At 43.2% G+C, this 27,774-nt stretch overlaps 2 protein-coding genes across 8 annotated transcripts; one reads left to right on the top strand and one right to left on the bottom strand.

The window, feature by feature from the left end:
• Positions 1-143: 143 nt before the first annotated feature.
• Positions 144-27,749, bottom strand: ccdc142 (coiled-coil domain containing 142). 4 transcript variants are annotated; one of them, XR_008087371.1, is made up of 15 exons: positions 27,259-27,749; positions 26,654-26,791; positions 26,460-26,521; positions 26,295-26,349; positions 24,565-26,163; positions 24,399-24,485; positions 24,083-24,247; positions 23,716-23,879; positions 23,318-23,434; positions 23,079-23,193; positions 22,754-22,931; positions 22,235-22,446; positions 21,800-22,057; positions 2,083-2,224; positions 144-289 (listed from the first exon to the last, which is right to left on the bottom strand). XR_008087371.1 is itself a non-coding variant. In XM_052488037.1 (14 exons), exons 2-13 carry the CDS (start codon positions 26,739-26,741, stop codon positions 21,807-21,809), a joined length of 3,093 nt encoding a protein of 1,030 aa, XP_052343997.1. In that variant the 5' UTR covers positions 26,742-26,791; positions 27,259-27,749; the 3' UTR covers positions 144-2,224; positions 21,800-21,806. The 4 variants fall into 4 exon arrangements, 3 of the variants coding, with proteins under 3 accessions (XP_052343997.1, XP_052343998.1, XP_035599924.1); XM_052488037.1 differs by having other exon boundaries at positions 144-2,224; XM_052488038.1 differs by lacking the exon at positions 2,083-2,224.
• Positions 14,081-21,567, top strand: LOC118363315 (aldehyde dehydrogenase, dimeric NADP-preferring-like). Of its 4 annotated transcripts, none has more exons than XM_052488044.1 (10): positions 14,081-14,147; positions 17,474-17,663; positions 18,501-18,732; positions 19,062-19,147; positions 19,251-19,459; positions 19,558-19,675; positions 20,040-20,181; positions 20,383-20,549; positions 20,646-20,745; positions 20,869-21,567. In XM_052488044.1, exons 2-10 carry the CDS (start codon positions 17,508-17,510, stop codon positions 21,141-21,143), a joined length of 1,485 nt encoding a protein of 494 aa, XP_052344004.1. In that variant the 5' UTR covers positions 14,081-14,147; positions 17,474-17,507; the 3' UTR covers positions 21,144-21,567. The 4 variants fall into 4 exon arrangements, with proteins under 4 accessions (XP_052344004.1, XP_052344002.1, XP_052344003.1 ...); XM_052488042.1 differs by lacking the exon at positions 14,081-14,147 and adding an exon at positions 15,944-16,105; XM_052488043.1 differs by lacking the exon at positions 14,081-14,147 and adding an exon at positions 16,183-16,429.
• Positions 27,750-27,774: the final 25 nt, after the last annotated feature.

The raw sequence follows: 27,774 nt of genomic DNA, 5'->3' as shown, positions 1-27,774 counted from the left end.
GACACCATCAAACACCCTCGAGACACCATCAGACACTCTTGAGACACCATCAGACACCCACAAGGCCTGATGTGAGATGGAGAATAGTGGACATCGAGAGAAACTGCACCACACACACACACAATAACCTTCAAACAGATGCATGCTTTACATTGCTGTCTTTATTATTAGACACTATTAGATATGTCCAAAGAGACATTCAAAAGTGCAGTACATTTGGAATGCAGAACACAAACAACTGGGAACTTCTTTAAAAGCAGCTGTAGTGAGTCAAGCATCTTGAGGTTACCTGAAAGAGGTCAAAGTAGATATTAAATTGAACTCAACAACATCTTCGACACAGACACAGGTGACCTATATTTGGTCAACAGGATTAACAGACAGTACTTGGCCAAATATACAGTGGGGAAATCTATCCATGGAGTTTTAGATGTATATGACATTTGGACTGGAAGCTATAGGATATTTTATTTGCAGGTGTATTAATAACCACAGCTGTAATAGGAGAAATCTTTTTAAAAAGGGGAGGAATTTTGATAAAGTAATTTGCTTTGATAATAGAGGTCAGGGAACACATCACACTTGTCTATAGATCTCTAGCATATGTGAATCGTAAACATTTAAAAATGATAATTATGACATTAAATATTCATTTATAATCAGGGAACTTTCAAATGGGAATTCTTATTGGTGTATCATGGATTAGGGACATAAGTGACTTTGCTACAAGTGATTTTAGCTCTTCGGGTCATGCAAGTAGACTACAGTAGGCTACAGTAGATTACAGAAGGCTATAGTAGGCTATAGTAGATTACAGTGGGTTACAGTAGGCTATAGTAGGCTACAGTACCCTGCAGTAGATTACAGTAGTTTACAGTAGGCTTCAGTAGGTTACAGTAGATCACAGTAGGCTACAGTAGGTTACAGTAGGCTACTGTAGGCTACAGTAGCTTACAGTAGGTTACAGTAGGCTTCAGTAGGTTTCAGTAGGCTACAGTAGGCTGCAGTATGCTACAGTAGGTTGCGTATGAATGAGAACGATCATAGGCCTATTTCTGCTCTCACATTTGCCTGATGTGTGGTAGCAATCTGGTCTAGGGGAAGGACCTAAAAAATGGTAGTGAACACCCATGTCTTGCTCCCACACAGATTTAGCATTTGCCAAGGAAGGTGGATTAATGTTCTTTATTATGTTGTATAATCTGGAGATTGTGCCCTTCAGATACGGGTTAAGATCTTTAAGATCTAAGCACCTCACGACTAGACACTTAGTGGGCTCGAGTGGAAATTAAGGGAAATGTTTTTTAGCAAAGCTGTGAGTTTGCAGATATCTAAAAAAGTGTTTATTGGGAATATTATGGTCAACCCTCAGAGTATCGAATGAGACGAATGTGTTGTCAACAAATAGGTCACAAGAAAACACCAGGCCGTTCCTATGCCAGAACTGGAATGCCGTGTCAATCTGTGACGCTAGGAAGAGATGATTAGATGTCAATGGAAAGAAGCCACTTGCTTGTTTAAGGCTAAAGTGATTCCGGAATTGGGACCAGATTTTAAGGGAGTTCTTGACAATGGAATTCAAAACATGGGTGCCAAGGTTCATGGGCAGTGGGGAGCACAGGAGCGAGACAGGAGAAGTTGGAAGGCTTGACTGTAGCTCCATAATGGCCCAAGATGGACCATCCTTGTTTTCAAATGTGGAAACCCAATAAACACATTTAGATATACAGTTGAATTTGGAAGTTTACATACACTTAGGATGGAGTCATTAAAACTCATTTTTCAACCACTCCACAAATGTCTTGTTAACAAACTACAGTTTTGGCAAGTCGGTTAGGACATCTATTTTGTGCATGACAAGTCATTTTTCCAACAATTGTTTACAGACAGATTATTTCACTTATAATTCACTGTATCACAATTCCAGTGGGTCAGAAATGTACATACACTAAGCTGACTGTGCATTTAAACAGCTTGAAAAATTCCATAAAAATATGTCATGGCTTTAGAAGCTTCTGATAGGCTAATTGACATAATTTGAGTCATTTGGAGGTGTACCTGTGGATGTATTTCAAGGCTTACCTTCAAACTCAGTGCCTCTTTTCTTGACATCATAGGAAAATCAAAAGAAATCAGCCAAGATCTCAGAAAAAAATTGTAGACCTCCACAAGTCTGGTTCATCCTTGGGAGCAATTTCCAAACCCCTGAAGGTACCACGTTCATCTGTACAAACAATAGTACACAAGTATAAACATCATGGGACCACGTAGCCGTCATACCGCTCAGGAAGGAGATGCGTTCTGTCTCCTAGAGATTAACATACTTTGGTGCGAAAAGTGCAAGTCAATCCCAGAACAACAGCAAAGGACCTTGTGAAGATGCTGGAGGAAACAGGTACAAAATTATCTACATCCACAGTAAAACGAGTCCTATATCGACATAACCTTAAAGGCCGCTCAGCAAGGAAGCCACTGCTCCAAAACCGCTATAAAAAAGCCAGACGACGGTAGCAACTGCACATGGGGACAAATATCATACTTTTTGGAGAAATGTCCTCTGGTCTGATGAAACAAAAATAGAACTGTTTGGCCATAATGACCATCGTTATTTTTGGAGGAAAAATGGGGAGGCTTGCAAGCCAAAGAACACCATCCCAACTGTGAAGCACGGGGGTGGCAGCAACATGTTGTGGGGGTGCTTTGCTGCAGGAGATACAGGTGCACTTCACAAAATAGATGGCTTCATGAGAAAGGAAAAGTACGTGGATTTATTGAAGCAAAATCTCAAGACATCAGTCAGGAAGTTAAAGTTTGGTCGCAAAAAGTCTTCCAAATGGACAATGACCCCAAGCATACTTCCAAAGTTGTGGCAAAATGGCTTAAGGAGAACAAAGTCAAGGTATTGGAGAAAATTTGTGGGCAGAACTGAAAAAGCGTGTGCGAGCAAGGAGGCCTACATACCTGACTCAGTTACAACAGCTCTGTCAGGAGGAATGGGCCAAAATGCACCCAATTTATTGTGGGAAGCGTGTGGAAGGCTACCCGAGTTAAACTATTTAAAGGCAATGCTACCAAATACTAATTGAGTGTGTGTAAACTTCTGACCCACTGGGAATGTGATGAAAGAAAAAAAAGCTGAAATAAATCATTTTCTCTACTATTATTCTGCCATTTCACATTGTCAAAATAAAGTGGTGCTCATAACTGACCTAAAACAAGGAATTTTTACATGGATTAAATGTCCGGAATTGTGAAAAACTGAGTTTAAAAGTATTTGGCTAAGGTGTATGTAAACTTCCGACTTCAACTGTATTTGCTGGCCAGTAGTAGTGTAAAAAAATGGGAAGGCCCAGCGGGCTTTGGTCTCTCTAGATATACATTTCTCATTCATGAATTTGACTTATTCCAAATGAAGTTGGAAATGTAGCTGTCCAGTTGTTTGAACATCGACCTTGGCAGAAAAATGGGAATAAGTACAAAAACCTAGGTAGTACAGTCATCTTAACAGAATTAATGTGACCTGCTAGTGAAATGGGAAGAGACAACCACCTGAAAGACCTGATACGCCACCTTAAATGGGAAGTTGGCATACCCAATTCCTTCTGCCAACTGTTTAATGTGGAGGAGCACAGTTTTTTTTAGGTTTCACTAATAACCAGAGAATGTCCCAAACCCTTGTAGCATGTCCAAGAGATAGGGTAGACTCCACATGGTTAGATATGTATAAAAGAAGATTGTCTGCATATAAGGACACCTTGTGAGTTATGTCGCCCCTTAGTATTCCCTTAATCCTCTCCTCCGCCCGCTGGGAAATAGCAAGAGGCTCAATAGCCATATCAAATAGGAAAGGGGATAGACAACAACCTTGCCTGCCCCCCTGTGGAGAGGGAAGTAGCTGGAGGTAACATTGTTGGTGCGAACAGAAGCCACTAAGGACGAGTACAAGATATTAATTCAGGAAAGGAATTATGGGCCAAACCCAAATCTCTCTCGTACTGTAAATAGATATCCACACTCAACCCGGTCGAAAACCTTTTCAGCATCAAGAGAGATGACAACTTCTTTCTGGCTGTTGAGTTGAGTGGGCAGAATAAAGAACATGAAATAGCCGGCGCATATGATATGAAGATTGCCTACCTGAGATAAATCCGCTTTGATCAGAGTTAATTATATTAGGCACTACTGTCTCTAAACGGCATGAGAGGACGTCAGAGAGAATTTTACAATCACAGCATAAAAAGCTTATAGGGCGGTATGAGCCATAGTCTAGGTGATTCTTGTCCTTTTTAAGCAAAACCCAAATCTAATCCAACTTTCTTTGTCACATGAGCCGAATACATGTTTAGACTTTACCGTGAAATGCTTACTTACAAACCCTTAACCAACAGTGCAGTTCAAGAAGAGTTAAGAAAATATTTACCAAATAATCTCAAGTAAACAATAATAAAAAGTAACACAATAAAATAACAATAACGAGACTATATACAGGTCAGTGTGCGGGGGTACAGGTTAGTTGAGGTAAGTTGTACATGTAGGTAGGGGTGAAGTGACTATGCATAGATAACAAACAGCGAGTAGCAGCAGAATACAAAACAAATGGAGGAGGGGGGGCATTTGATTAATTGTTCAGCAGTCTTATGGCTTGGGGGTAGAAGCTGTTAAGGAGACTTTAGGTCCAAGACTTGGTACTCCGGCACCGCTTGCCGTGCGGTAGCAGAGAAAACAGTCTATGACTTGGGTGACTGGAGTCTATTATACCACCTATTATATAGCTCCTGGATGGCAGGAAGCTTGGCCCCAGTGATGTACTGGGCCATACGCATTACCCTCTGTAGCGTCTTATGGTCAGATGCCGAGCAGCCAGGCGGTGATGCAACCAGTCAGGATGCTCTCGATGGTGCAGATGTAGAACTCTTTGAGGATCTGGGGACTCATGCCAAATCTTTTCAGTATCCTGAGGGGGAATAGATTTTGTCATGCCCTCTTCACGATGTGGACACCAAATAACTTGAAACTCTCGACCAGCTACACTACAGCCCCCCCTGTAATCCACGATCAGCTCCTTTGTCTTACTCACATTGAGGGAGAGGTTGTTGTCCTGGCACCACACTGACAGTTCTCTGACCTCCTCTCTATAGGCTGTCTCATCGTTGTAGGTGATCAGGCCCTCCACTGTTGTGTCGTCAGCAAACGTAATGATGGCGTTGGAGTCATGTTTGGCCACACAGTCGTGGGTGAACAGGGAGTACAGGAGGGGACTAAGTACACACCCCTGAGGGGCCCCAGTGTTGAGGATCAGCGTGGCAGACGTGTTGATGCCTACCCTTACCACCTGGGGGCGGCCCGTCAGGAAGTCCAGGATCCAGTTGCAGAGGGGGGTATTTAGTCCCAGGGTCTTTAGCTTAGTGATGAGCTTCGTGGGCACTATGGTGTTGAATGCTGAGCTGTAGTCAATGAACAGCATTCTCACATAGATCTTCCTTTTGTCCAGGTAGGAAAGGGCAGTGTGGAGTGTGATTGAGATGGCATCATCTATGGCTCTGGTGGGGCGGTATGCAAATTGGAGTGGGTCAAGGATGTCTAGGAGGATACTGTTGACATGAGCCATGAACAGCCTTTCAAAGCAATTCATGGCTACCTAGGTGAGTGCTACGGGGCGGTAATCAAGTTACCTTCGCTTTCTTGGGCACAGGGACTATGGTGGTCTGCTTGAAACATGTAGGTATTACAGACTCGGTCAGGGAAAGGTTGAAAATGTCAGTGAAGACACTTGCCAGTTGGTCCGCTCATACTTTGAATATACATCCTGGTAATCCGTCTGGCCCCTCGGCTTTGTGAATGCTCACATCGGCTACCGAGAACGTTATCACACAGTCATCCAAAACAGCTAGTGCTCTCGTGCATGCTTCAGTGTTGCTTGTGTTATGACGTTGGCCTGGGGGTAGTTTTAGAGAGTCATAAATACCTCTTCCCCCCTTTTTCCTCTCTCTACCCTACTGATGTTACATTTGCAAAACCTTTGGTTAACATAGAGATTCTGGGAACATCAGAAGGTGGGGGAAAATGAACTACATTCTGGTAATCCGACCAATTGAACATATGCGGTGGTACTTAATGAATATGATGTCAGTTTGGTTGTCATCTGAGACATTCTCATCAATGATACGATTACATAAATTCTACACTGGAAAGTCTACACATTAGAGTTATTGGATTCACATGGAATTGTCGTTCAATTTAAATGTTTGAATATGAAATAATTTGTGATGGGATGAAATGTGATTTTAGCTTCTAAAATGTGAGATTTGGGTTTTCATAAGGTAGGGAGGGCTCTGCTCAATCAGAAGCCCACCCCTGTGAAGGGACATGAGCTATAAAACTTTTCAAACACGCCCTCCTCTCCCTTCCTATATAAAGCCTTGACGACAATATAGCCTCCTGTTCCGAGGATGTGAGGACGACGGTCCGATGTCAGAATCGTTCAGATAATAACTACAGAACGAAGCCAACATCAGCGTGAGCTTTGGTTGCGAATGGTATGAACTTTGAATTCTTATTCACTACAGAAGTGATACCTCCTAGCCATTGAGTTAGCAACAGCAGCTACAAACTCAGGTTAGGAAGGAACAGACAGAGTATCCCATCTACCAAACAACAACGTTACTACAACGTATCCAATTTACCAGCAGAGACATTCTTCAAAGGACAAAGGACTCGGTTGGGCAACACGGCTTTCCATCTACCACCAAGCTACCGAAGCACAGCTCAGAGTAAATATTTATTGCATTTTCCTTTTCCAAATGGGCGGTAAGTTAGAATGCATAAGATACTGTATTTACGATAGCACAGCTTTGCCCTTTGTTCCTCAGTCTTCCCGCTCTTTCACTCAAACCCAGCCCCTTTTCTTTTGTGTAACAAGCTGTCATATCTGTTCCGCCCGCTAGGGACGTTTTCCTTTATGACGTAATTTGTAATCAAATTATGTTTTAATGATGTGTATGTGTAATTCTGTGTAATTAGTTAGGTATTTAGCAAATAAATAATTAAACCCACATTTGTATTGCTGATTCAACTTGTTAGCCAGGGTTCATGCAGATAACCAATAATTTACAACTTTCAGATGAGACTGAATTAAGATGACGATTAATATTGACTGCTATTGATGTAAAATATTACTAGGTCTTTAAGAGTTTATTCGGAAGATAACAGCTCTATAAATATTCCTCCGTGGTGCCCGACTCTCTAGTTAATTACATTTTCATGATTAGCTCAATCAGGTAATATTAATTACGGAGAAATGATCATATCACTTAATCCGGCATAGCCAAAGACACAACACTTGCCTTCAGTGTAGGCAAGCATAAAAGGCATTTAGCTCATCTGGTAGGCTCGCATCACTGGGCAGCTCACGTCTGGGTTTCCCTTTGTTGTCCGTAATAGTAATCGAGCCATGCCACATCCGACGAGCATCAGAGCCGGTGTAGTAGGATTCAAACTTGACCCTGTATTGACACTTTGCTTGTTTGATGGTTCGTCTGAGGCCATAGCGGGATTTCTTATAAGTGTACGGATTAGTGTCCCGCTCCTTGAAAGCGGCAGCTCTAGCCTTTAGCTCGATGCGGATGTTGCCTGTAATCCATGGCTTCTGGTTAGGATATGTACGTACAGTCACTGTGGGGACGACGTCGTCGATGCACTTATTGATGAAGCCGATGAATGAGGTGATATACTCCTCAATGACATTGGATGAATCCCGGAACATATTCCAGTCTGTGCTAGCAAAACAGTCCTGTAGCATAGCATCCGTGTCATCTGACCACTTCCGTATTGAGTGGGTCACTGGTACTTCCTGCTTTAGTTTTTGCTTGTAAGCAGGAATCAGGAGGATATAATTATGGTCAGATTTGCCAAATGGAGGGCGGGGGAGAGCTTTGTATGCATCTGTGTGTGCGGAGTATAGGCGGTCTAGAATTTTTTTCATCTGGTTGCACATGCTGGTAAAAATGTGGTAAAACTGATTTAAGTTTGCCTGCATTAAAGTCCCCGGCCACTTGGAGCGCCGCTTCTGGATGAGGATTTTCTTGTTTGCTTATGGCCTTATAGAGTTGGTTGAGTGTGGTCTTAGTGCCAGCATCCGTCTGTGGTGGTAAATAGATGGCTATGAATAATATAGATGCTCTTGGTAGATAGTGTGTCTATTTGTTATAGATACCACCACCCCTCGTCTTACCAGACGTAGCTGTCTTACCAGACATAGCTGGTGCATGGAAAATCCCGCCAGCTCTATATTATCCGTGTCGACGTTCAGCCACGACTCGGTGAAACATAAGATATTATAGTTTTAAATGTCCCGTTGGTAGGATAATCTTAATCGTAGGCCAAAATTGTATTTTCCAATGATTGCACTTTAGACAGTAGGACGGCTGGCAGTGGGAGTTTACTCGCTCGCTTACGGATTCTCAGAAGGCAGCCCGACCTGCACCCCCTTTTCCCCCGCCTTTTCTTTATGCAAATGAAGGGAATTTAGGCCTGTTCCCAGGAAAGTGGTACATCCTTCTCGTCTGACTCGTGAAAGGTAAAAGCTTCTTCCAGTTCGTGGTGAGTAGTCGCTGTTCTGATGTCCAGAAGTTATTTTCAGTCATAAGAGACGGTAACAGCAACATTATGTACAAAATAATGTAAAAGAACAAACAAAATAGCACAGTTTGTTTGGAGCATCCTCTTCAGCTCCATCTTAACAAATAGTCACCTGGGTAAGTGTCTATGGTCGTTTCTGACTAGAAAGGATTTCATTGTACATTGAGCTAAGTATAGGGGATAGTTTAGAGGATAATTCATTATAAAATTCATTAGGGAAGCCATCAGGCCCAGGAGCTTTGCATGGACTGGATTGCCAGAGTAGCTTCATCACCACTTATTGAGGCATCCATGTTGGTTTGTTCTGAATTGAGACAGGGGATGTGCAGATTGTCTAGAAATGCATGCATACGAGATGTGTCATGAAGAGCCTCTGAAGTGTAAAGAGTAGAGTAGAATTGCTTAAAATGATTGTTGATTTCTTTGGGATTGGTTGAAGTTGAATCAGCTGCAACACAGATTTCAGGTATGGTGCTGCTGGCAGCGGATTGTTGAAGCTGGTGAGATAACTTGCCAGCTTTCTCTCCGTGTTCATAAAATGTCTGCCTCGACTTAAACAAAAGCTGCTTTGTTTGTTTAGTGTAGAGATGGTCCAATTCCGATTGGTGTAACAGTCTCTCTTTGTAGAGTTCAGGAGTTAGAAAAGAGGCATATCTGTTGTCCACATCTGGAATGAGTTGAGATAGCTCCGATAAGCGTTTAGTGCGCGGTTTGTTATCATATGCTGTGCTGTGTATGAAATAATTTGGCCTCCTTAGATATGCTTTGAATGACTCCCCCACACTAGAGTGAGATGCGTCAGGGTGCAGTTGATCTGTAAAAAAACATCAATATTAGTTGATATGTATTTTTTCTATTTCTCATCGCTGCAACTCCTGTACGGACTCGGGAGAGGCGAAGGTCGAAAGCCATGTGTGTCTCCGAAACACAACCCAAACAAGCCGCACTGCTTCTTGACACAATGCACATCCAACCCGGAAGCCAGCTGCACCACTGTGTCGGAGGAAACACCGTACACCTGGCGACCTGGTCAGCGTGCACTGCCACAGGAGTCGCTAGTGCGCAATGAGACAAGGATATACCTGCCGGCCAAACCCTCCTTAACCCGGACGATGCTGGGCCAATTGTGAGCCGCCCTATGATATGTATTTTTTTAAAGCACTACAGGATAGAAGTAGTGGGTCAAGTTGCCACGCGCATTGTGACATATTACTGTCCGAAAAGCGGATATCTAGCTGGACAGGGCTATGGTCTGAGATAAAGATGCTGTGATATTGGTTATTAGTAACAAAAGGAAGAATGATATTGTCCAGCAGGAAAAAAGTCAATGATTGAGTATGAGTGGTGGACTGGAGAAAAAAAGGAGTATTGTTTAGCAGTGCGATTGCTCCTCCTCCATGGATCAGACAAATTATAGGATTCTAGAAATGAGTTGATTATTGCGCCTGATTTTGAAATTACATGGTTGGGCTTCGGTCTAGATCTGTCTAGACTTGGATGCAATACACAATTGAAATCTTGGCTCAGTTTCAAGTGATGAGAGATAAGGTCGGGAAGTGTTACCATGAGGTCAGAGAAAAACTTAGTGTCATCCCAATTAGGACCATAGAAGTTAGCCAGAATAACCTGTGTGCCAAACAATTTTCCCATCACTATAATATATGACATTAGTATCTGAAATGACTTTGGAGGAGACAAAAATGGTGCCTTTTCTGATATGGATGGCTACCCCTCTGGCTTTAACACCAAAGTTGGAGTGAAATATTTGGTCTATCCATCCTCTCTTTAGTATATCATGATCACTGGATCGGAGGTGGGTCTCTTGGAGAAAAACTATGTCCAGACTTAAAATGAGCAAACACTCAGCTATGCTTGACCATATGGTTAATTCCTTTTAAGTTCCAGTTGATAAAGCAAGTAGAACCCAGAGTATGTGAATTAGGCATAGTCATAGTAATTAGAAATGAATATCACATGGCCAGTGTGCTGAAAGGTCAGATTAATAAAATATAAAGAAAATAAAAAACAAACAAAAAAACAGCTAAAAACAACAAAATACCCAGAAGAAAACCTTGGATCCCTATGCTGGCATTCTCCCTGTTGGAAAGCTGCATCTACCTCTCCTAGACTAGAGCAAAATACTACCATGTTAAACCAAACTTCACTAGTACTCTATCCAGGGCGAACATAATCAAGTTTACACATAGGGAAGGGATTCAGGAGGGAACCACCTTAGTTCTCTAATGTATCTTATGCAATATGCATATTTGAAGGACAGTAAAACAATATATAAAAAATGAGGTATACTGTATGTTCTCCCCACCAACAGTATCCACTTGTGATGGCTAAAGAAATCAAATATTTATTTAAAAAAACATTTAAATAAGTAAATAGGAAAACAAACCCAGTATAATTCAACATTTGTATAAATGTAGCCCTCAATTGAACATCCTAACAAGCCAGAACATCGAAAAAATGACAGGCAAACGCTTGGTAATTAATACCCGTCCTGCAGTGTTCGCTCGGCGATACAACCTCAGCTCTCGTGCCAGCTGCCACTAAGCACCAAGGCGGACCAACCAGTCAAATAGTAAAGAATAATACACGTGTTCCTTTGGGAACACGTATTAAACATGCTCACAGTATTAAGGCATGGAAAGAGAGCTCCGTGGCTAGGTAGCGACAAGGCTTATTAGCACCGAGGCTGTAAGATGCAGCGAGTTGGTAAAAGCTAATTGTTCCATGTAATGTAAATAAAATACTATTCAAACTATATTGTCCTTGTGAGAACATGTCACTCTATAAATACCATCATTGTTCAACATTAAGTTACTGGAAGAATAATTGTCCTTTTCGGCAGCAGGGTGGAGACACGTTTCTAATCAAGATATGAGTTCAGTAGTTGGTCCTTTGTCACGTTAACATGGCTAGCGCAGGTGCAGAGTTTGGGCCTACAATGGCTAGTTTGTCATATGTTGCCTGTCCTCCTGTGGATATCGGTGCGCGACAATGTATTCTTCGGCCCTGGTTGGGTCTAAGAATGTCTTCTGCTCACCGGAGGAATAGTGATCTTCAGTACAGCTGGATAAAGAATGCTGAACTTGGTGCCCAGACAGCAGTGTAGGAGCCCCCACACCTCGTTGAAAGCTGACCTCTTCTTCATGACTGTCGCCGTGTAGTCCAGGTAAATGTGAATATTCTGGCCGTCGTAGGAGATGGGAGCCACTCGGGAGACATCCTCCTTCTGAAGGTAGTGGAATTGAACTATGATGGGTCTGGGCAGCTCCCCATTCTTCAGTGCAGACTGTAGGCTTCTGTGCGCACGGTCAAGGGTGGGGGTGTAATCAAGGTCTGGAATTTCCTTTTGCAATTTAGCTATGGAGAGGGTATGGAGAGCTGCAATCTGCTTACGGTCTCGAGTTCCTCTCTCAGGCCAAAAATGTGACCGTTCCCTGGGCGCTGTCATTTCTCAAGGTCTTCGACCTTGGAAGTCAGTTTGACGACATCTGATGAAAGCCGAGTGATTTGCTCTTCCAGTGTCACCACTTTGTCGGAGTAAGTATTTGCACCTCCTTCCAAGCTATTCAGACAGGTGTCATGTTTCGCCAAGTCGTCTTTAACAGAGTCCATCTTTATGTTGACCTCGGTGGCGAGAATGTCTATTTGTGCGGATAGGTCAGTGGATAGTGACTCCACCTTAGCCAGCACAGTCTGTTCAGACTTAATGATCGCCGCCATTACCTTGGCTAGGTCGGGGGGGATCAGAGTCAGTGTCCAGTGAGCCCAAGGCTTCAGTAGAGGCCTGCTCTTTTGTGACTCGTGGCCGTGGTTGTTTCGACATTTCACAATGAAAAGGCCAAAAATGTCAGAAAAAATTGCCAAATTAGTAAATTGGGTTTGATTCCAAAATAAATGTTACAAAATTAACATGGTAGGGGAGATGTTGGTCAAGTATTAATAGTAAATTGTTCACCCTGGACAGGAGCACTGAGAAAACGCATCTTCACATGTTGCTGCTCACCAGCACCGCTTCCCATTTATGCTTTTTGAGTTCATATTTTCATATAAAATCCATGAAATATAAACTGGTTAACATGTTTAAATGGAATTGTTGTGGGGAAAAGCCAAGTTGTTTTAAGATCTCTAGATCATTTAATTGAGACAACAAAAAAAAATCTGTAAACACCAGGTTTGGCTGATTGCACTTTTAAGACAGACCCTTAGCCGCCCATGCATAATATTCTCCCATTGAAACCAATATAAAGTCATTTTTTGAAAACGGAACAGAGAAGGGAAAAAGGCTGTACCTTGCTCTCTAGCATCATCTGATTCTAGATATATCACCCTAATCATCCTAGGACCTTCTGTCGAAGAGGTATTGATTAGCAAACTCCAAATATCAAACCAATATCCAAACTGAAAACAAATTTACCGTGGTATGTTGGACTAGAACACCAATTAATAAAGATTGTTACCTTCCCCCTCCCCTGCTTAATCTGAGTCTGCAGAAGTGATAAGACTTCACGGAAGCAATGTTTATGCTTCTACACCTGCATTGTTTGCTGTTTGGGGTTTTAGGCTGGGTTTCTGTACGCCACTTTGTGACATCAGCTGATGTAAGAAGGGCTTTATAAATACATATGATTTGATGGAAGCAGGGATGGACTATATAGAATTGTCTGTCAATAAATCAGAATGAAATGTAATGTCAGCAAATATACAACAGATGAGTTGGACCTCCCAAAGATTGCTTAAGGCAGCCAGTCCAGTCTCTTCACAGCTGTTTTAAAGAGACTAAAGACAGTCCAGCACAGAGTTTCTCAACCTCTGGTCCGAGGACCAGCACTGGTTCCTGTGATGATGTTGTGGTTTTTCCAGCAAGGCCAGATTCTTATAGTGGTACTGATGCCCCCAATGGCACATGCAAATGTTTAGAGAGCTGAGGTAATGATTAAACTAACAGGCTGCCTCTGATATGTCAAGTGATTAAAAGAACTGGCAATTGTCCATGGTGACACCCAAAGTTACGTCAGTGAGGTAGGTATCAGGAAGAAGCTTCCATAGAAGTGTCAGGTTATTATACACTAGAACTTGGTCATTATTTTTATAACTTTGCCATATTTGTAGTAAAGTTCAATCACGTAGCATGTTCACCTCATACAGTACAGGGTGTTTTGATATTGTGCAATTAAGGTTTTCAAAAGTGAAATAAAAAGTTAATGAATTAACATTTAAATAAAAAATGCATCTTCAAATAAGTATTGTACATGAACAAATGACTGTTGAAAAGTGAAATGATGTGTACCTTCCCCCTCCCCTGGTTAATAAGAATCTGCATAAGTGATAAGACTTCACGGAAGCAGGGATGGACTATATATCATTTTCTGGAAATGAATCAGAACTAAATGTACTGTCAGCAAATATGCAACGGAATGAGTTGAACCTCCCAAAGATTGCTTAAGGCAGCCAGTCCGGGTGATTTGCTCTTCCAGTGTCACCACTTTGTCGAAGTAAGTATTTGCACCTCCTTCCAAGCTATTCAGACAGGTGTCATGTTTCGCCAAGTCGTCTTTAACAGAGTCCATCTTTGTGTTGACCTCGGTGGCGAGAATGTCTATTTGTGCGGATAGGTCAGTGGATAGTGACTCCACCTTAGCCAGCACAGTCTGTTCAGACTTAATGATCACCGCCATTACCTTGGCTAGGTCGGGGGGATCAGAGTCAGTGTCCGGTGAGCCCGAGGCTTCAGTAGAGGCCTGATCTTTTGTAACTCGTGGCCGTGGTTGTTTCGGCATTTCACAATGAAAAGGACAAAAATGTCAAAAAATATTGCCAAATTAGTAAATTGGATTTGATTCCAAATTAAATATTACAAAATTAACACAGTAGGGGAGATGTTGGTCAAGTATTAATAGTAAATTGTTCGCCCTGGACAGGAGCACCAAGAAAACGCATCTTCACATGTTGCTGCTTACCAGCGCCACTTCCCATTTATGCTTTTTGAGTTCATATTTTCAAATAAAATCCATGAAATATAAACAGGTTAACATGTTTAAATGGTATCGTTGTGGGGGAAAACAAAGTTGTTTTAAGATCTCTAGATCGATTAATTGAGACAAAAAAAACACAGTTTTTCTGTAAACACCAGGTTTGGCTGATTGCACTTTTAAGACAGTCCCTTAGCCACCCATGCATAATATTCTCCCATTGAAACCAATATAAAGTCATTTTTTGAAAACGGAACAGAGAAGGGAAAAAAGGCTGTACCTTGCTCTCTAGCATCATCTGATTCTAGATATATCACCCTAATCATCCTAGGACCTTCTGTCGAAGAGGTATTGATTAGCAAATTCCAAATATCAAACCAATATCCAAACTGAAAACAAATTTACCGTGGTATGTTGGACTAGAACACCAATTAATAAAGATGGTTACCTTCCACCTCCCCTGCTTAATCTGAGTCTGCAGAAGTGATAAGACTTCATGGAAGCAATGTTAATGCTTCTACACCTGCATTGTTTGCTGTTTGGAGTTTTAGGCTGGGTTTCGGTACAGCACTTTGTGACATCAGCTGATGTAAGAAGGGCTTAATAAATACATTTGATTTGATGGAAGCAGGGATGGGACTATATAGAATTGTCTGTCAATAAATCAGAACGAAATGTACTGTCAGCAAATATGCAACAGAATGAGTTGGACGTCCCAAAGATTGCTTAAGGCAGCCAGTCTAGTCTCTTCACAGCTGCTTTGAAGAGACTACAGAAAGTCCAGCTCAGAGTTTCTCAACCTCTGGTCCGAGGACCAGCACTGGTTCCTGGGATGATGTTGGGATTGTCCAGCAAGGCCAGATTCTTATAGTGGTACTGATGCCCCCAATGGCACGTGCAAATGTTTAGAGAGCTGAGGTAATGATTAAACTAACAGGCTGCCTCTGTTAAGTCAAGTGATTAAAAGAACTGGCAATTGTCCATGGTGACACCCAAAGTTACGTCAGTGAGGTAGGTATCAGGAAGAAGCTTCCATAGAAGTGTCAGGTTATTATACACTAGAACTTGGTCATTATTTTTATAACTTGTCCATATTTGTAGCAAAGTCCAATCACAAACCTTATACCGTACAGGGTGTTTTGATATTGTGCAATTAAGGTTTTCAAGAGTAAAATAAAATAAAAGTTAATGAATTAACATTTAAATTAAAAAAATGTATCTTCACACAAGTCTTGTACATGAACAAATGACTGTTGAAAAGTGAAATGATGTGTACCTTCCCCCTCCCCTGGTTAATAAGAATCTGCATAAGTGATAAGACTTCACGGAAGCAGAGATGGACTATATATCATTTTCTGGAAATGAATCAGAACTAAATGTACTGTCAGCAAATATGCAACGGAATGAGTTGGACCTCCCAAAGATTGCTTAAGGCAGCCAGTCCGGGTGATTTGCTCTTCCAGTGTCACCACTTTGTCGAAGTAAGTATTTTTACATTTACATTGCACCTCCTTCCAAGCTATTCAGACAGGTGTCATGTTTCGCCAAGTCGTCTTTAACAGAGTCCATCTTTGTGTTGACCTCGGTGGCGAGAATGTCTATTTGTGCGGATAGGTTAGTGGATAGTGACTCCACCTTAGCCAGCACAGTCTGTTCAGACTTAATGATCGCCGCCATTACCTTGGCTAGGTCGGGGGGATCAGAGTCAGTGTCCGGTGAGCCGGAGGCTTGAGTAGAGGTCTGCTCTTTTGTGACTCACATATTACCTCAACTAACCGGTGCCCCCGCACATTGACTCCATAAAGGTACCCAGCTGTATATAGTCTCGCTATTGTTATTTTACTGCTGCTCTTTAATTACTTGTTTTTTTCCCCAACGGTATTGTTGGTTAGGGGCTTGTAAGTAAACATTTTACTGTAAGATCTACCTACACCTGTTGTATTCAGCGCATGTAACTAATAACATTTTATTTGATTTAGTATTCACTAGAACTAGGTCATGATTTTATATGACCCTGGGTAGCCTATATAACAACTTCCTCTCAATAGATATGCAGAAACCCTTATAGTACTCAACGAACAGTGAATAGACTTGATTTTTTTTTAAATGTACAGACTCTATATTTATGGGTGTTGGTGACAGGCAACATTAGGATTTGTGTAGGCTACTGCTTTCATTCACCTGTAAGTATTGCACTTTACCCTATGTAATGCTCAATTTTCAATCCTCTGCCTATCAGAAAAATAGCATTATTACGATGTTGAAATGCAGTTTTAATAAAGTTCGATTTGACTAGTTGGTCAGGAATATCACAGTAAATTTAGTATATTTTAGTACATTTTCAAACTAAAAGGATTAGGTCCACTGCTGTAGGTGTGCATATTTTAGTACATTTTCAAACTGAAAGGATTAGGTCTACTGCTGTAGGTGTGCATATTTTAGTACATTTTCAAACTGAAAGGATTAGGTCTACTGCTGTAGGTGTGCATATTTTAGTACATTTTCAAACTGAAAGGATTAGGTCTACTGCTGTAGGTGTGAATATTTTAGTACATTTTCAAACTGAAAGGATTAGGTCTACTGCTGTAGGTGTGTATATTTTAGTACATTTTCAAACTGAAAGGATTAGGTCTACTGCTGTAGGTGTGTATATTTTAGTACATTTTCAAACTGAAAGGATTAGGTCTACTGCTGTAGGTGTGTATATTTTAGTACATTTTCAAACTGAAAGGATTAGGTCTACTGCTGTAGGTGTGTATATTTTAGTACATTTTCAAACTGAAAGGATTAGGTCTACTGCTGTAGGTGTGCATATTTTAGTGTATTTCTCATTGTGATTATGGTTGCAGGCTACAGGTGTGTTTGTGATAGATAGTCGTAGACATGGAGAAGCAGACTGTGGACTTTGCCAGGGACGCTTTTCTCACAGGGAGGTCCAAGCCCCTAAAGTTCAGAGTTCAACAGTTGAAGTCCCTTCAGAAGCTGATCACAGAAAGACAAGGAGAGATTGCCATAGCACTCAAGCAGGACCTCAACAGGGTGAGAGTTTGAAAGTCATTGATTTTTTGTTGTTGATAAATAGACATACACTGAGTGTACAAAACATTAAGAACACCTTCCTAATATTTAGTTGCAAGGTGTCAAAAGCATTCCACAGGGATGCTGGCCCATGTTGACTCCAATGCTTCCTACAGTTGTGCCAAGTTGGCTCAATGTCCTTTGGGTGATGGACCATTCTTGATACACACGGGAAACTGTTGAGTGTGAAAAACCCAGCAGCATTGCAGTTCTTGACCAAAATGGTGCGCTTGGCACCTACTACCATAACCCGTTCAATGGCACTTAATTCTTTTGTTTTGCCCATTCACCCTCGGAATGGCACACATATACAACCCATGTCTCAATTGTCTCAAGGCTTAAAAATCCTTCTTTAACCTGTCTCCATTTCCTATACACTGATTGAAGCGATTTTAACAAGTGGCATCAATAAGGGATCATAGCTTTCAACTGGTTAGTCTATGCCATGGAAAGAGCAAGTATTCTTAATGTTTTGTACACTCAAATGTATCAACAAAGGGCATATATATATACACCAAGCTTTTTAGATGTAATAAAGCCTTCATAAATCGTAATGCATTTATAAGACCTATATAGATGCTTCACAAATCATAAAAGTAACCAAGTGAATGTCTGAGTTTTCATAACTGTGAAGGAGAAAAGAGGGAGATACCCCTTACCATATTAGTCAAGTCCAACCACCTACCACATTTGAATGATTAATCCAGCATGTTTAGGCACAGAGTGTGTTGATAAGTAAATAATAACGATCCATATAGCCTCGATAGAGACAGACATCACTGCCCTGTCGTTTTACAGAGCCAGTATGACACAGCCCTCTCCGAGCTGATTGGCCTGGAGAATGAGATCAGCCTGGCGTTGGGGAAGCTGTCTCAGTGGGCTGCCCCTCGCCATGTGGAGAAGAACATCATGACCTTAACAGACCAGGTGTACATCCTGCCTGAACCCCTGGGAGTGGTGCTCATCATCGGGGCATGGAACTACCCCTGGGCCCTCACTCTGCAGCCCCTGATTGGGGCCATCGCAGCTGGTATATACCCCAGACCCTAGTTGAATTCAATTCCTTCAAATGTTCCCACTACAAGGGGAGCAGAGGGGTATACTACAAAGCAGGATCAATGAGTCACCTATGAGCGACCTAACGTTGATAAACAACCAGATATAACCACTTATTTGCTGGCTCATTAATAAAGGTAACACATCTCTAAGTGTTTTGGTTGTTGAGTGAACTAGACCATGTATATACCAATATTTAATCAAGTTACCTGGCTAACTCATTGATCCTGTAATGGATGCTTATTTAGTTTTCTAACTTTATCTCAGCAACCCTCTCACACACTGTTAATTCTTCCTCTACAGGGAATGCAGCAGTGGTGAAACCCTCTGAGTTGAGTGAGCACTCAGCCAGTCTCCTCAAAGCACTGCTCCCTCAATATCTGGACAAGGTCTTACATTTTGCTAACTTTGTATCAGTAATAAAATAAAACATCTAAATGTGTGGTTTTGGGGTAAACTATCACTATAATGTTGGGTTATTTTCCCTGACAGGAGTTATATCCTGTGGTGACAGGTGGAGTTCCAGAGACCCAGGAGTTGCTGAGGCAGCGTTTTGACCACATCTTCTACACTGGGAACAGCACAGTGGGGAAAGTGGTGATGGAGGCCGCAGCCAAACACCTGACCCCTGTAACCCTGGAGCTGGGGGGCAAGAGCCCCTGTTACATCGACAAGGACTGTGACCTCATCATGGCCTGCCGGTAACAGCTACTTGCACCGTTGCTCAGCAACCCATTTTATCCATAGTCACATGGCTCATATAGACATGTCTTGATACGTCATGTGTTTGTTTTTATAGCCGAATCACATGGGGAAAGTTTTTCAACGTTGGGCAGACATGCATTGCCCCTGACTACATCCTGTGTGAGCCCAGCATTCAGAACAAAGTGGTGGAGGGCATACGGAATACACTACAGGTCTGTTCCATATCGGTCTTCCCACAGCAGAGTAGTCTATTACCATGGACAATATATCAGGGTTCTATATCTGTCTATTACACTGTGCGTATGGTTTGAGACAGCATCTAATCCTTGTTTTAGACAGCATCTAATCCTCGTTTTAGACAGCATCTCATCCTCGTTTTAGACAGCATCTAATCCTTGTTTTAGACAGCATCTAATCCTCATTTTAGACAGCACCTAATTCATGTTTTAGACAGCATCTAATCCATGTTTTAGACAGCATCTAATCCTCGTTTTAGACAGCATCTAATCCTCGTTTTAGACAGCATCTCATCCTCGTTTTAGACAGCATCTAATCCTTGCCTTTTGTTAATTCCAGGAGTTCTACGGCCCGGACCCCAAATCTTCCCCAGACTACGGTCGCATCATCAACCTGCGCCACTTTAGTCGAGTGATGGGTCTGCTGGAGGGATGCAGTGTGACACTAGGGGGAGAGAGCGACCCATCACAGTGTTATATTGGTAGGGAGAATCCTTATGTGGGAGATGATTGGCTGGACTCTTGCCAAGCTTCTTTATTTATGCAATGGGTATACAAATCCATATTGAATCAATTCTGGGATGAACTTTTGTCAGTGCTGTGATGTGCCGATGTAACTGACTGTACCGTCCCTGTGAATCTGTCAATAACAATGACTTTCCCCCCCCCATCTGATGCTCCAGCTCCCACAGTGGTAACGGACGTGTCTCCTCACACCAGACTTATGCAGGAGGAGATCTTCGGACCTCTGTTGCCCATAGTGACTGTTGGTGATGTGGGTGATGCAATTCGCTTCATCAACGGGAAAGAGAAGCCCTTAGCGCTGTATGTTTTTTCCTCTGACAAGAAGGTAAGCTACTACCGTTGAAACAATAGGACTCCATATTAGGAGAGTATAGAGGATCACGCAGACTATATTATTCTTCTTTCACTTTTTGCCAATGAGGTGATAAAGCGAATGATTGCCGAGACCAGCAGCGGCGGGGTGGTAGTCAATGATGTCATAATGCACTACGTGCTCAACTCCCTTCCTTTTGGCGGCGTAGGTAAGACCGATAACCAACAAGTATTTTAATAGTTTTGGCTAGCACATTGGTGAATTTTCCTAGTCTAATATCCTATCTTATAATGACCTCACTTGCTGCTCTCTGAACTCTGACTCCGTACAGGTCAAAGTGGAATGGGCAGGTACCACGGGAAACACACCTTCGACGAGCTCAGCCACCACCGGGCGTGCCTGATCAAGTCCTTGGGCATGGAATGCATTAACATGGCCAGGTACCCACCCCAGGACCGCTCACGGGCACGCAGGGCCAGACAGGCCTTGAGGAGCTCCCTGTGTGACCAATCCAAATCCACCTTCGTGTGGGCAGTTTTGGCCACCATCTTAGCCTGTGGTCTCCTTGTCGCCCTGATTGTAATTGTAGTCATGGGTGCCAGGTAGCCCAGGTTCTCACTACTGCAACTCATCAACTGGAAATTGTTTTTTGCATCAAATGCACTTCTTGAAGTTGCTATATTGTAATGTATCATCAATGTATTATGTCGATAATTCTGTAATCTTACTATGAGAGGGTTTACGATCTATAGATCAACCATGATTATCTATTTTATGACCTGATGTTTCCTTTTCTGTAGTTAAAAAGTAAACAAAACAAACCCCTCAGGAGCCAGAGATGAAAAACAAATATTTACTTTCCATTAGTTCATTAGCACAGATTTACAAAAATATGTTAAATTATATGCACATGCCATGGATACACACAATATTTGAAATGTTGTTTTGAAAAGAAACAAAAAAACTTTTCAGTAACGTTATTGCTTTGTACCTTTTGTCGTTAATGATAACATAAATAACTTCAATACTAGTCTATTGACATGGCTTTGATTTGTTCAGATGAAGTCCTAGGAAATGTAACATCCAAATGTTCCTAGTAACTTCATAATCTAGTAAACTGGCCCTAGCGCATTAACACATTGATTAATTCAAAGAGCAAAATGGCTTCCAGATGAGCAGCCTTGTAGGACAGCCTTTAGGCCAAAAGGCTGTTAATTTCCAGTGTCTGGACTGGAGGAGGAATGAGTTTCTACATAGAATACCTGAGGGTTAGGGCTCTGACCTTGTCAGGCACTGCAGCCCAGGGAGCTTCCAGCGGTTTCCATTGTGTATGCGCAGGTCCAGCCACTCTTGCTGTGCCACGGCCAGGTAGGACTCCTGCGGGGTGGAGGCCAGCAGCTCAGGGCTCATAGAGCCCTCTGCCTGGGCCAGGGCCTGTTGACATGCAGACTGGAGGTCCATGCTCTCAAAATTATTCAGACTGCTAGACGATTGGTCCACCATATTGGCACTACTTGGACCTGACGGGTAGAAATTACAAGATTGTCAACAGGAGAAACAGGCCAAATACATTGCTGTAAAGTGTTGTGGTACGTCTGACTTGCCTGTGTGGCTTACTTTTATAATTCCACTATAGTGGGATTCAACTAAAAATCATGTTATCAATGATGAAGGCACCCCCCCTGGTGGACACTTACAGCAGCGTCTGAAGGGCTCCCAGCCCCGCGAAGGCATGTAGGGCTTGGCCATGGGCTGCTGCAGCAGGCACACGATGGCGTTGTCCACCTGGTGGAAGACCCGGAGGGAGAGCAGCCTCTGGTGGATCTCCTCTGACAGGCTGTATTCTTCAGAGCGTATCAGGTTCCGGATCAAGTCAAAGTCTTGCTTCAGCTGTAGAGCCCCCTGGATACTGCAGAGAGAGAGAGAGAAAGAGAAAGAGAGAGAGAGAGAGAGAGAGAGAGAGAGAGAGAGAGAGAGAGAGAGAGAGAGAGAGAGAGAGGAACAGAAAGGTTGGTGAATGGGTGTGTCTATCACTCCCCTTACTAGTGCCATGTTAGGAGATAACAGTAATGATAATCAGTATAATCACAGAAATAGAATCACTAGTATGGGCTTCCCAAGTCAGAGATTCTATGCCCATTCTAGTAATTGAATTTCTATGGTATTCAGCACGGTTGTATTTACTTATCTAAAATCAGGGAATACTGTAAACATACCTGAACTTGATCTTCTGCTTGAGGATGTGCTCCATCCAGGCCTCCATGAAGGCTGTCATGGCCTCTGTCAGGGCGGGGATCCGAGCCTCCTCAGGCAGGGGCTGCACCCCCTCCAGTACCTGTCCTATTACACTCTGAGCTGCAGTAGTAGCGTAATCACTAGGGCTGCTGGGGAACTCTACAGATACAATAAGATGAAGGAAAAAACAAGCATCAATTATATTGGCTCCATACACAAAGTACAACAGAAAAAAAACTCAAATAGTGGACATGTTTCTTATGTTTAGAATATAGGATATTTCAGTTCCATCAGTCTGTAATTTACCTGTTTTATAGTTCACTCTCCAGTGCTTTGCTGAGGGCATGGTCTGCAAAAAGATCTCCTCAGACATCCTCTTACAGTCCTTGGAGAAGATTCTGAGCACCAGTTCAGAGAATACCTTCAACAATGCAGACATAATAGAACTGAGTTTATTTGAGTAATAAATTCAAATCGGTTATAAGAGATGACAGGTGGAACATTGGTCTAGAAATTGATAGATCAAACATTATATTGTCCCTCACCTGTAGATCTGTGACACTCTGAGTAAGCTGTGCAGCCAGCAGCTTGAGGAGATGATTTTCATTCACACTCAGGGCCTCCACATGCTGCAGTAGCCTCGCCACTGATGCTCTCAGAACCTTAAAGCACAGAACACACTTATGTAAGAACCTTAAAGCACAGAACACACTTATGTAAGTGCATCCCTCAATGTCAACATAGGATTTCTCACTAAAGACAAGAAGAAAGATGGAGACCACCTGAAGCAAGGCCAACATACATTCAATAGGGAAATAGAAGATGTGTCCCCCAAATGTCACCGTATTCCCTATATAGTGCACTGCTTTAGACCAGAGCTCTAGTTCAAAGTAGTGCACTATATAGGAAGTCATTTGGGAAGCATGTCAGAGTGAATCCTCACCTTGAGGTCTCCTAGGGTGACAAGCAGGAACTTGTTGAGGGACCAGGAGGAAAGGAACTGGTAGGCCTTTCTCATGACCCAGAAGGTAGAGGATCGGACAGATGCCACCACTCTGCTCAGCGATCCTATGTGAAGGGACCTCATAGTCCGAGCATTACTGTCACCTGATGAAGGATGAAAAGCAAGATGACTACCGTGTGGCCTGGTAGAATGTTTAAGAGGTAGAGAAGGAGAATTACAAATGGATATTTGGAGGTGATTTCCAGATTAATAAGCAGTTTAAATCATATGGATATGGGGGTTAACTTGGACCAGGTGGGCTGATATAGGGGTTACCCTGGACCAGGTGGGCTGATATAGGGGTTACCTTGGACCAGGTGGGCTGAAGTTTGAAGACACTGCAGCACTGTGAGGAGTGGAGGGGACAGCTGCAGGAGTCTCTCCATGGTACATGTCATCACCATGCAGTTCTCACGCTCAACTCCTGGAAGACATTTATCTTTCAGTCCTGAGCCCAGTGACGCACACATCACTGCAAGAGAGAAAGAAACACACACACAAAGATTAGAGGTAATACCTTAACAGAAACCAAAAACATTGTGTTGTTATATTACTATAACTACATGATGCAGATGGATGTCAAATTACAGTGTATTAAGGATGTTTTAAACACAGAAACTGACCCTCATCCCAGTGCCTAAAAGCAGTGTTGGACAGGAGCTGTAAGATGAAGTCATCAACCACTCCTCTACACTCTTCAGGGACGAGCTCTGCAAGGCATTCAACTATTATTTATTGAAAGTGTCACAGTCACACATCAACTGATTAAAAACAGGCAGCATTTGTTACCTCCTCTACAGCCATGGTTGAGCCACATCACAAGCTGGAAAACCATCTGGTCGTTCCACTGGTTAACACTGCCCAAAGGGTCTCTCTTTGGTGGCTGGTGGAAGCGCTGAATGACGGCTTTGCCAAACCCCCTCCACAGCATTGTCCTGTAATGACCAAAGAGCTCCACACAGGCCCCAGACTGGACTGACTTGGGTCTCTTTATCTCCTGCCTGGCCTCATCTTTGGGTGAAGACTCTCCCTCAAAGCACCTGGGAGAATGTTCTGGGGTGTTGGTACACTCCGGCCTGGGTCTGTTGGGGATGTGTGGAGCCATCAGGTCTGTGGAGGACACCAGGGCCTGGAAGAGAATCTCTAGAGACTTTCGGTCCTGACGGATGAAGGCTATAAAGGGGAGATCAGAGGACCAAGAACAGGGTTTTCCCAACCTGGATTCATCTGAAGAGGGCCCATGGAGGTTCTCCAGTGTGAGCCCATCAGGACTGGGCTCTGAGGGGTGTAGAGGGAAAAGCAGCGGGAATAACAGTTCTAATTTCTCCCACGTAGGGGCTGGGGCTCCAGTGTGCAGGGCCTGGGAGTGGAGGAAGCTCTGTTGGGAAGCCCATTGGTACAGCTGCTCTGCTGCGATCTGCCCCCTGTGCTCTGCCAGTATCCTCATCAGTTCAACCACTGGGAACGGTGCAGGAAGGCTACCCCTCCGGGTGGGCTGCCTACTAGACAGCCCAGGCCAGTCAGCCAGCTGCAGGGTCTGAGTTCTCCACCGCGAGCCTCTATGCTGGAATCTCTGCTCCTCCAGTACCTGGTTAAAGACCTCTGCCCCAGCCAGCAGGTCTTCTAAGGCATCTCTAGGCACCCTGGCCAGCTGAGCTGAGGCCAGAGCGGAGAGGGCTGTATAGATACAACGTTCCATCAGAACCAGGGCCTGCAGTCCCAGCACTCTCAGCGTCCGCCGCATGACAGCAAGGGTCTCTGTCCTCTGGAACAGAACAGTTCTCAGCCAGACGTCAGACTGGGCTTTGGCACATAGAGCATCCCAATGGCTCATGTGGATACGTAGTTCCTGGCACAGGCCTCCCATCCCAAAGCTCCAGGCAGAGTTTGGTCGCTCCAGGATTCGACTCCTGTCCATCAACAAACCTAGCTCCCGCTCCAGCAGGCTAGTCAGTTTGTCAACGTACACAGTGGTGACTCTGGTGCGCCGGGCATACTCATGGAGGAAAAGGAGCTGAGCCCGCTGTTCCAGTAGGTACTGCAGCTGCCCATAGTGCTGGCTGAGGGTAGCGGCTGGAGGGTGGTGGTAGAAACTGCCCTCTGTAGCGAGGCCCCTGACGCAACTCTGCAGCTGGCCTGTCCGTGGCCCCCGCAACACTTGGCACTGTGGACTGAGACCCAGCATGCCCTGGTCTAGCCGCTGCAGCCTGCTAGACGACTGAGAGGTGAGGTTCTGGCACGCTACAAAGGTATCCCGGTTCTCAAATTCCCACATATCATCACTTTTCTGCCTCAGTAGCCACCTCAGGCTGGGGTTGAAGCGAGTCCTCAGCAGGGCCTCCGCCTTCTGCAGAGACTTGGTGAAGGGGCAACTCTGGGACCAAGAAGCTGAAGATGACAAGGAGTATAGTGCCACTGTAATGCCACACAAACAGCATTGTCCTCTTATTAATTTGTTTCTATTTACATAGCTCAGGTGTTAACTATCAAAACAGTAACAAAGAAGGTGTTGCCCATACCATCAAGCTTGTCCTTTGAAAGAAAGTCATCATCTGACAAAGCATTTAGTCTCTTCTGAAATAAGATGGTTCAGAGAATGGTCAATAATAAAACCATAACTTAATGTTTTTTACATTGACGTAAGCATACCACAAAATATTTCATTGAGAATGTCAGTCACTTACCTGTTCCTCTTCAGAAGAAAAGGGTTCTGGGTTCTCATTCACAGGGGATGTCTCTGTTTTATCTGGATGAAGACAAAGAGTAGTATCACACCACGCAACAGTGTTCCTATTCTGAAACAGAACACGAAGTAACAATAAACTACGTATTCACAATAACAATGTCAGTGTAGACGTTAGGGAACAGAGGTGGTTACCTCCTGCCTTGTCCCAACCTCCCTGCCCCTCTATTTCCAGAGCGGTCCCATTCTGGGTCACCTGGTAGGTGCATAAAATCTGAGCCATATCAAACAGGACGCAGCATTCAGGGGTCTTTCCCAAAATGGCTCACATTGCTGTTGGAAACAACGTTATTAATTAAATGCCCTCATAGTCAGAATAAATGAACACATTTCCAGGAAACAGCACTGAGCTTTAACGTTACTCAAGGTAACATGATCACCCTCTTTACATTTCGTATTCAGGTTACGTCTAGCTCTAAAACTTTAGCGATTAGGTCAAGCTCGCCTGCTGATGTTTTCTGATAGTATTCCTTGACAAGCTGTCGCCACCAAATACTCCATCTGTGCGATCGCTGATAGTGGACTATCGTATAGAAAGGCAACGATAGCCACCGTTCACATAACTAATACAGGTGTCTATTTGAAAACGATTTCACACTTGCTTGTCATTGCCAAACTCTATAGTGAGATTCATAACAACTCTATCACAGTGACACACTCCCTAACATGGTAGCTACGCGTTGGCAATCTGAAAAGTATAGGCTACTTACTGCCATAATAAAACCGCAATAACACAATACCTGTGAAATCAGTATCCGAGGTAAAGGCCCAGTAAGAGAACCCCATTTAGCTGGCTAGTAAGTCTATGCTTCCTCTTCTTGACACCTAGCGTTGGCAAGTTCATTTGTCAACATTGCTTTTTACTCCACGTTGCTTGCCACTCTTGCTAGCAAATATTTTCTAGTTAGCAAGCGATGGCCAAATTGAAGAAATTAGCATCCATTGTTGCTAGCTACCGTTAAAGGTAATAAAACAAACATCACATTTGTACTTGAATACTTCCGTGTTTCACATCAACACTTGCTGTGAGGATTACAGCAGTCAACTGTTAGCAATTTAGCCAATCCTATTTTGAGTTTTAATCCTAGTGCTCACGAAAGTAGCGGGTTTGATCCACGAATAGCATTGCTAGCTCAAAACTAGCTAACCATCATGAGATACAAACAGCCAATGAAAAGAGAGCGTCCTTGGTTAATACGGGGCGGAGCTATGGCGCTCGTTCACATAGATCTATTGCTCATCCATGCTTCCGATAA

Source organism: Oncorhynchus keta, chromosome 30 (genome assembly GCF_023373465.1).
Source record: "Oncorhynchus keta strain PuntledgeMale-10-30-2019 chromosome 30, Oket_V2, whole genome shotgun sequence".
NCBI lineage: Eukaryota > Metazoa > Chordata > Actinopteri > Salmoniformes > Salmonidae > Oncorhynchus > Oncorhynchus keta.
Note: the sequence above shows the minus strand (reverse complement) of the source record. Positions and strands in the feature narration are given on the sequence as shown.

Bases quoted from the DNA above. Each gene is read 5' to 3' on its own strand.
- LOC118363315 (XM_052488044.1), top strand. From the start codon at position 17,508: ATGGAGAAGCAGACTGTGGACTTTGCCAGGGACGCTTTTCTCACAGGG. The intron at 19,148-19,250 runs GTCTTACATTTT...TTTCCCTGACAG, and splicing joins TCCCTCAATATCTGGACAAG to GAGTTATATCCTGTGGTGAC. The intron at 20,746-20,868 runs GTAAGACCGATA...GACTCCGTACAG, and splicing joins CCTTCCTTTTGGCGGCGTAG to GTCAAAGTGGAATGGGCAGG.
- ccdc142 (XM_052488037.1), bottom strand. From the start codon at position 26,741: ATGGCTCAGATTTTATGCACCTACCAGGTGACCCAGAATGGGACCGCT. The intron at 24,248-24,398 runs GTCAGTTTCTGT...TCTCTCTTGCAG, and splicing joins TTTTAGGCACTGGGATGAGG to TGATGTGTGCGTCACTGGGC. The intron at 22,447-22,753 runs GTATGTTTACAG...CTCTCTCTGCAG, and splicing joins AAGCAGAAGATCAAGTTCAG to TATCCAGGGGGCTCTACAGC.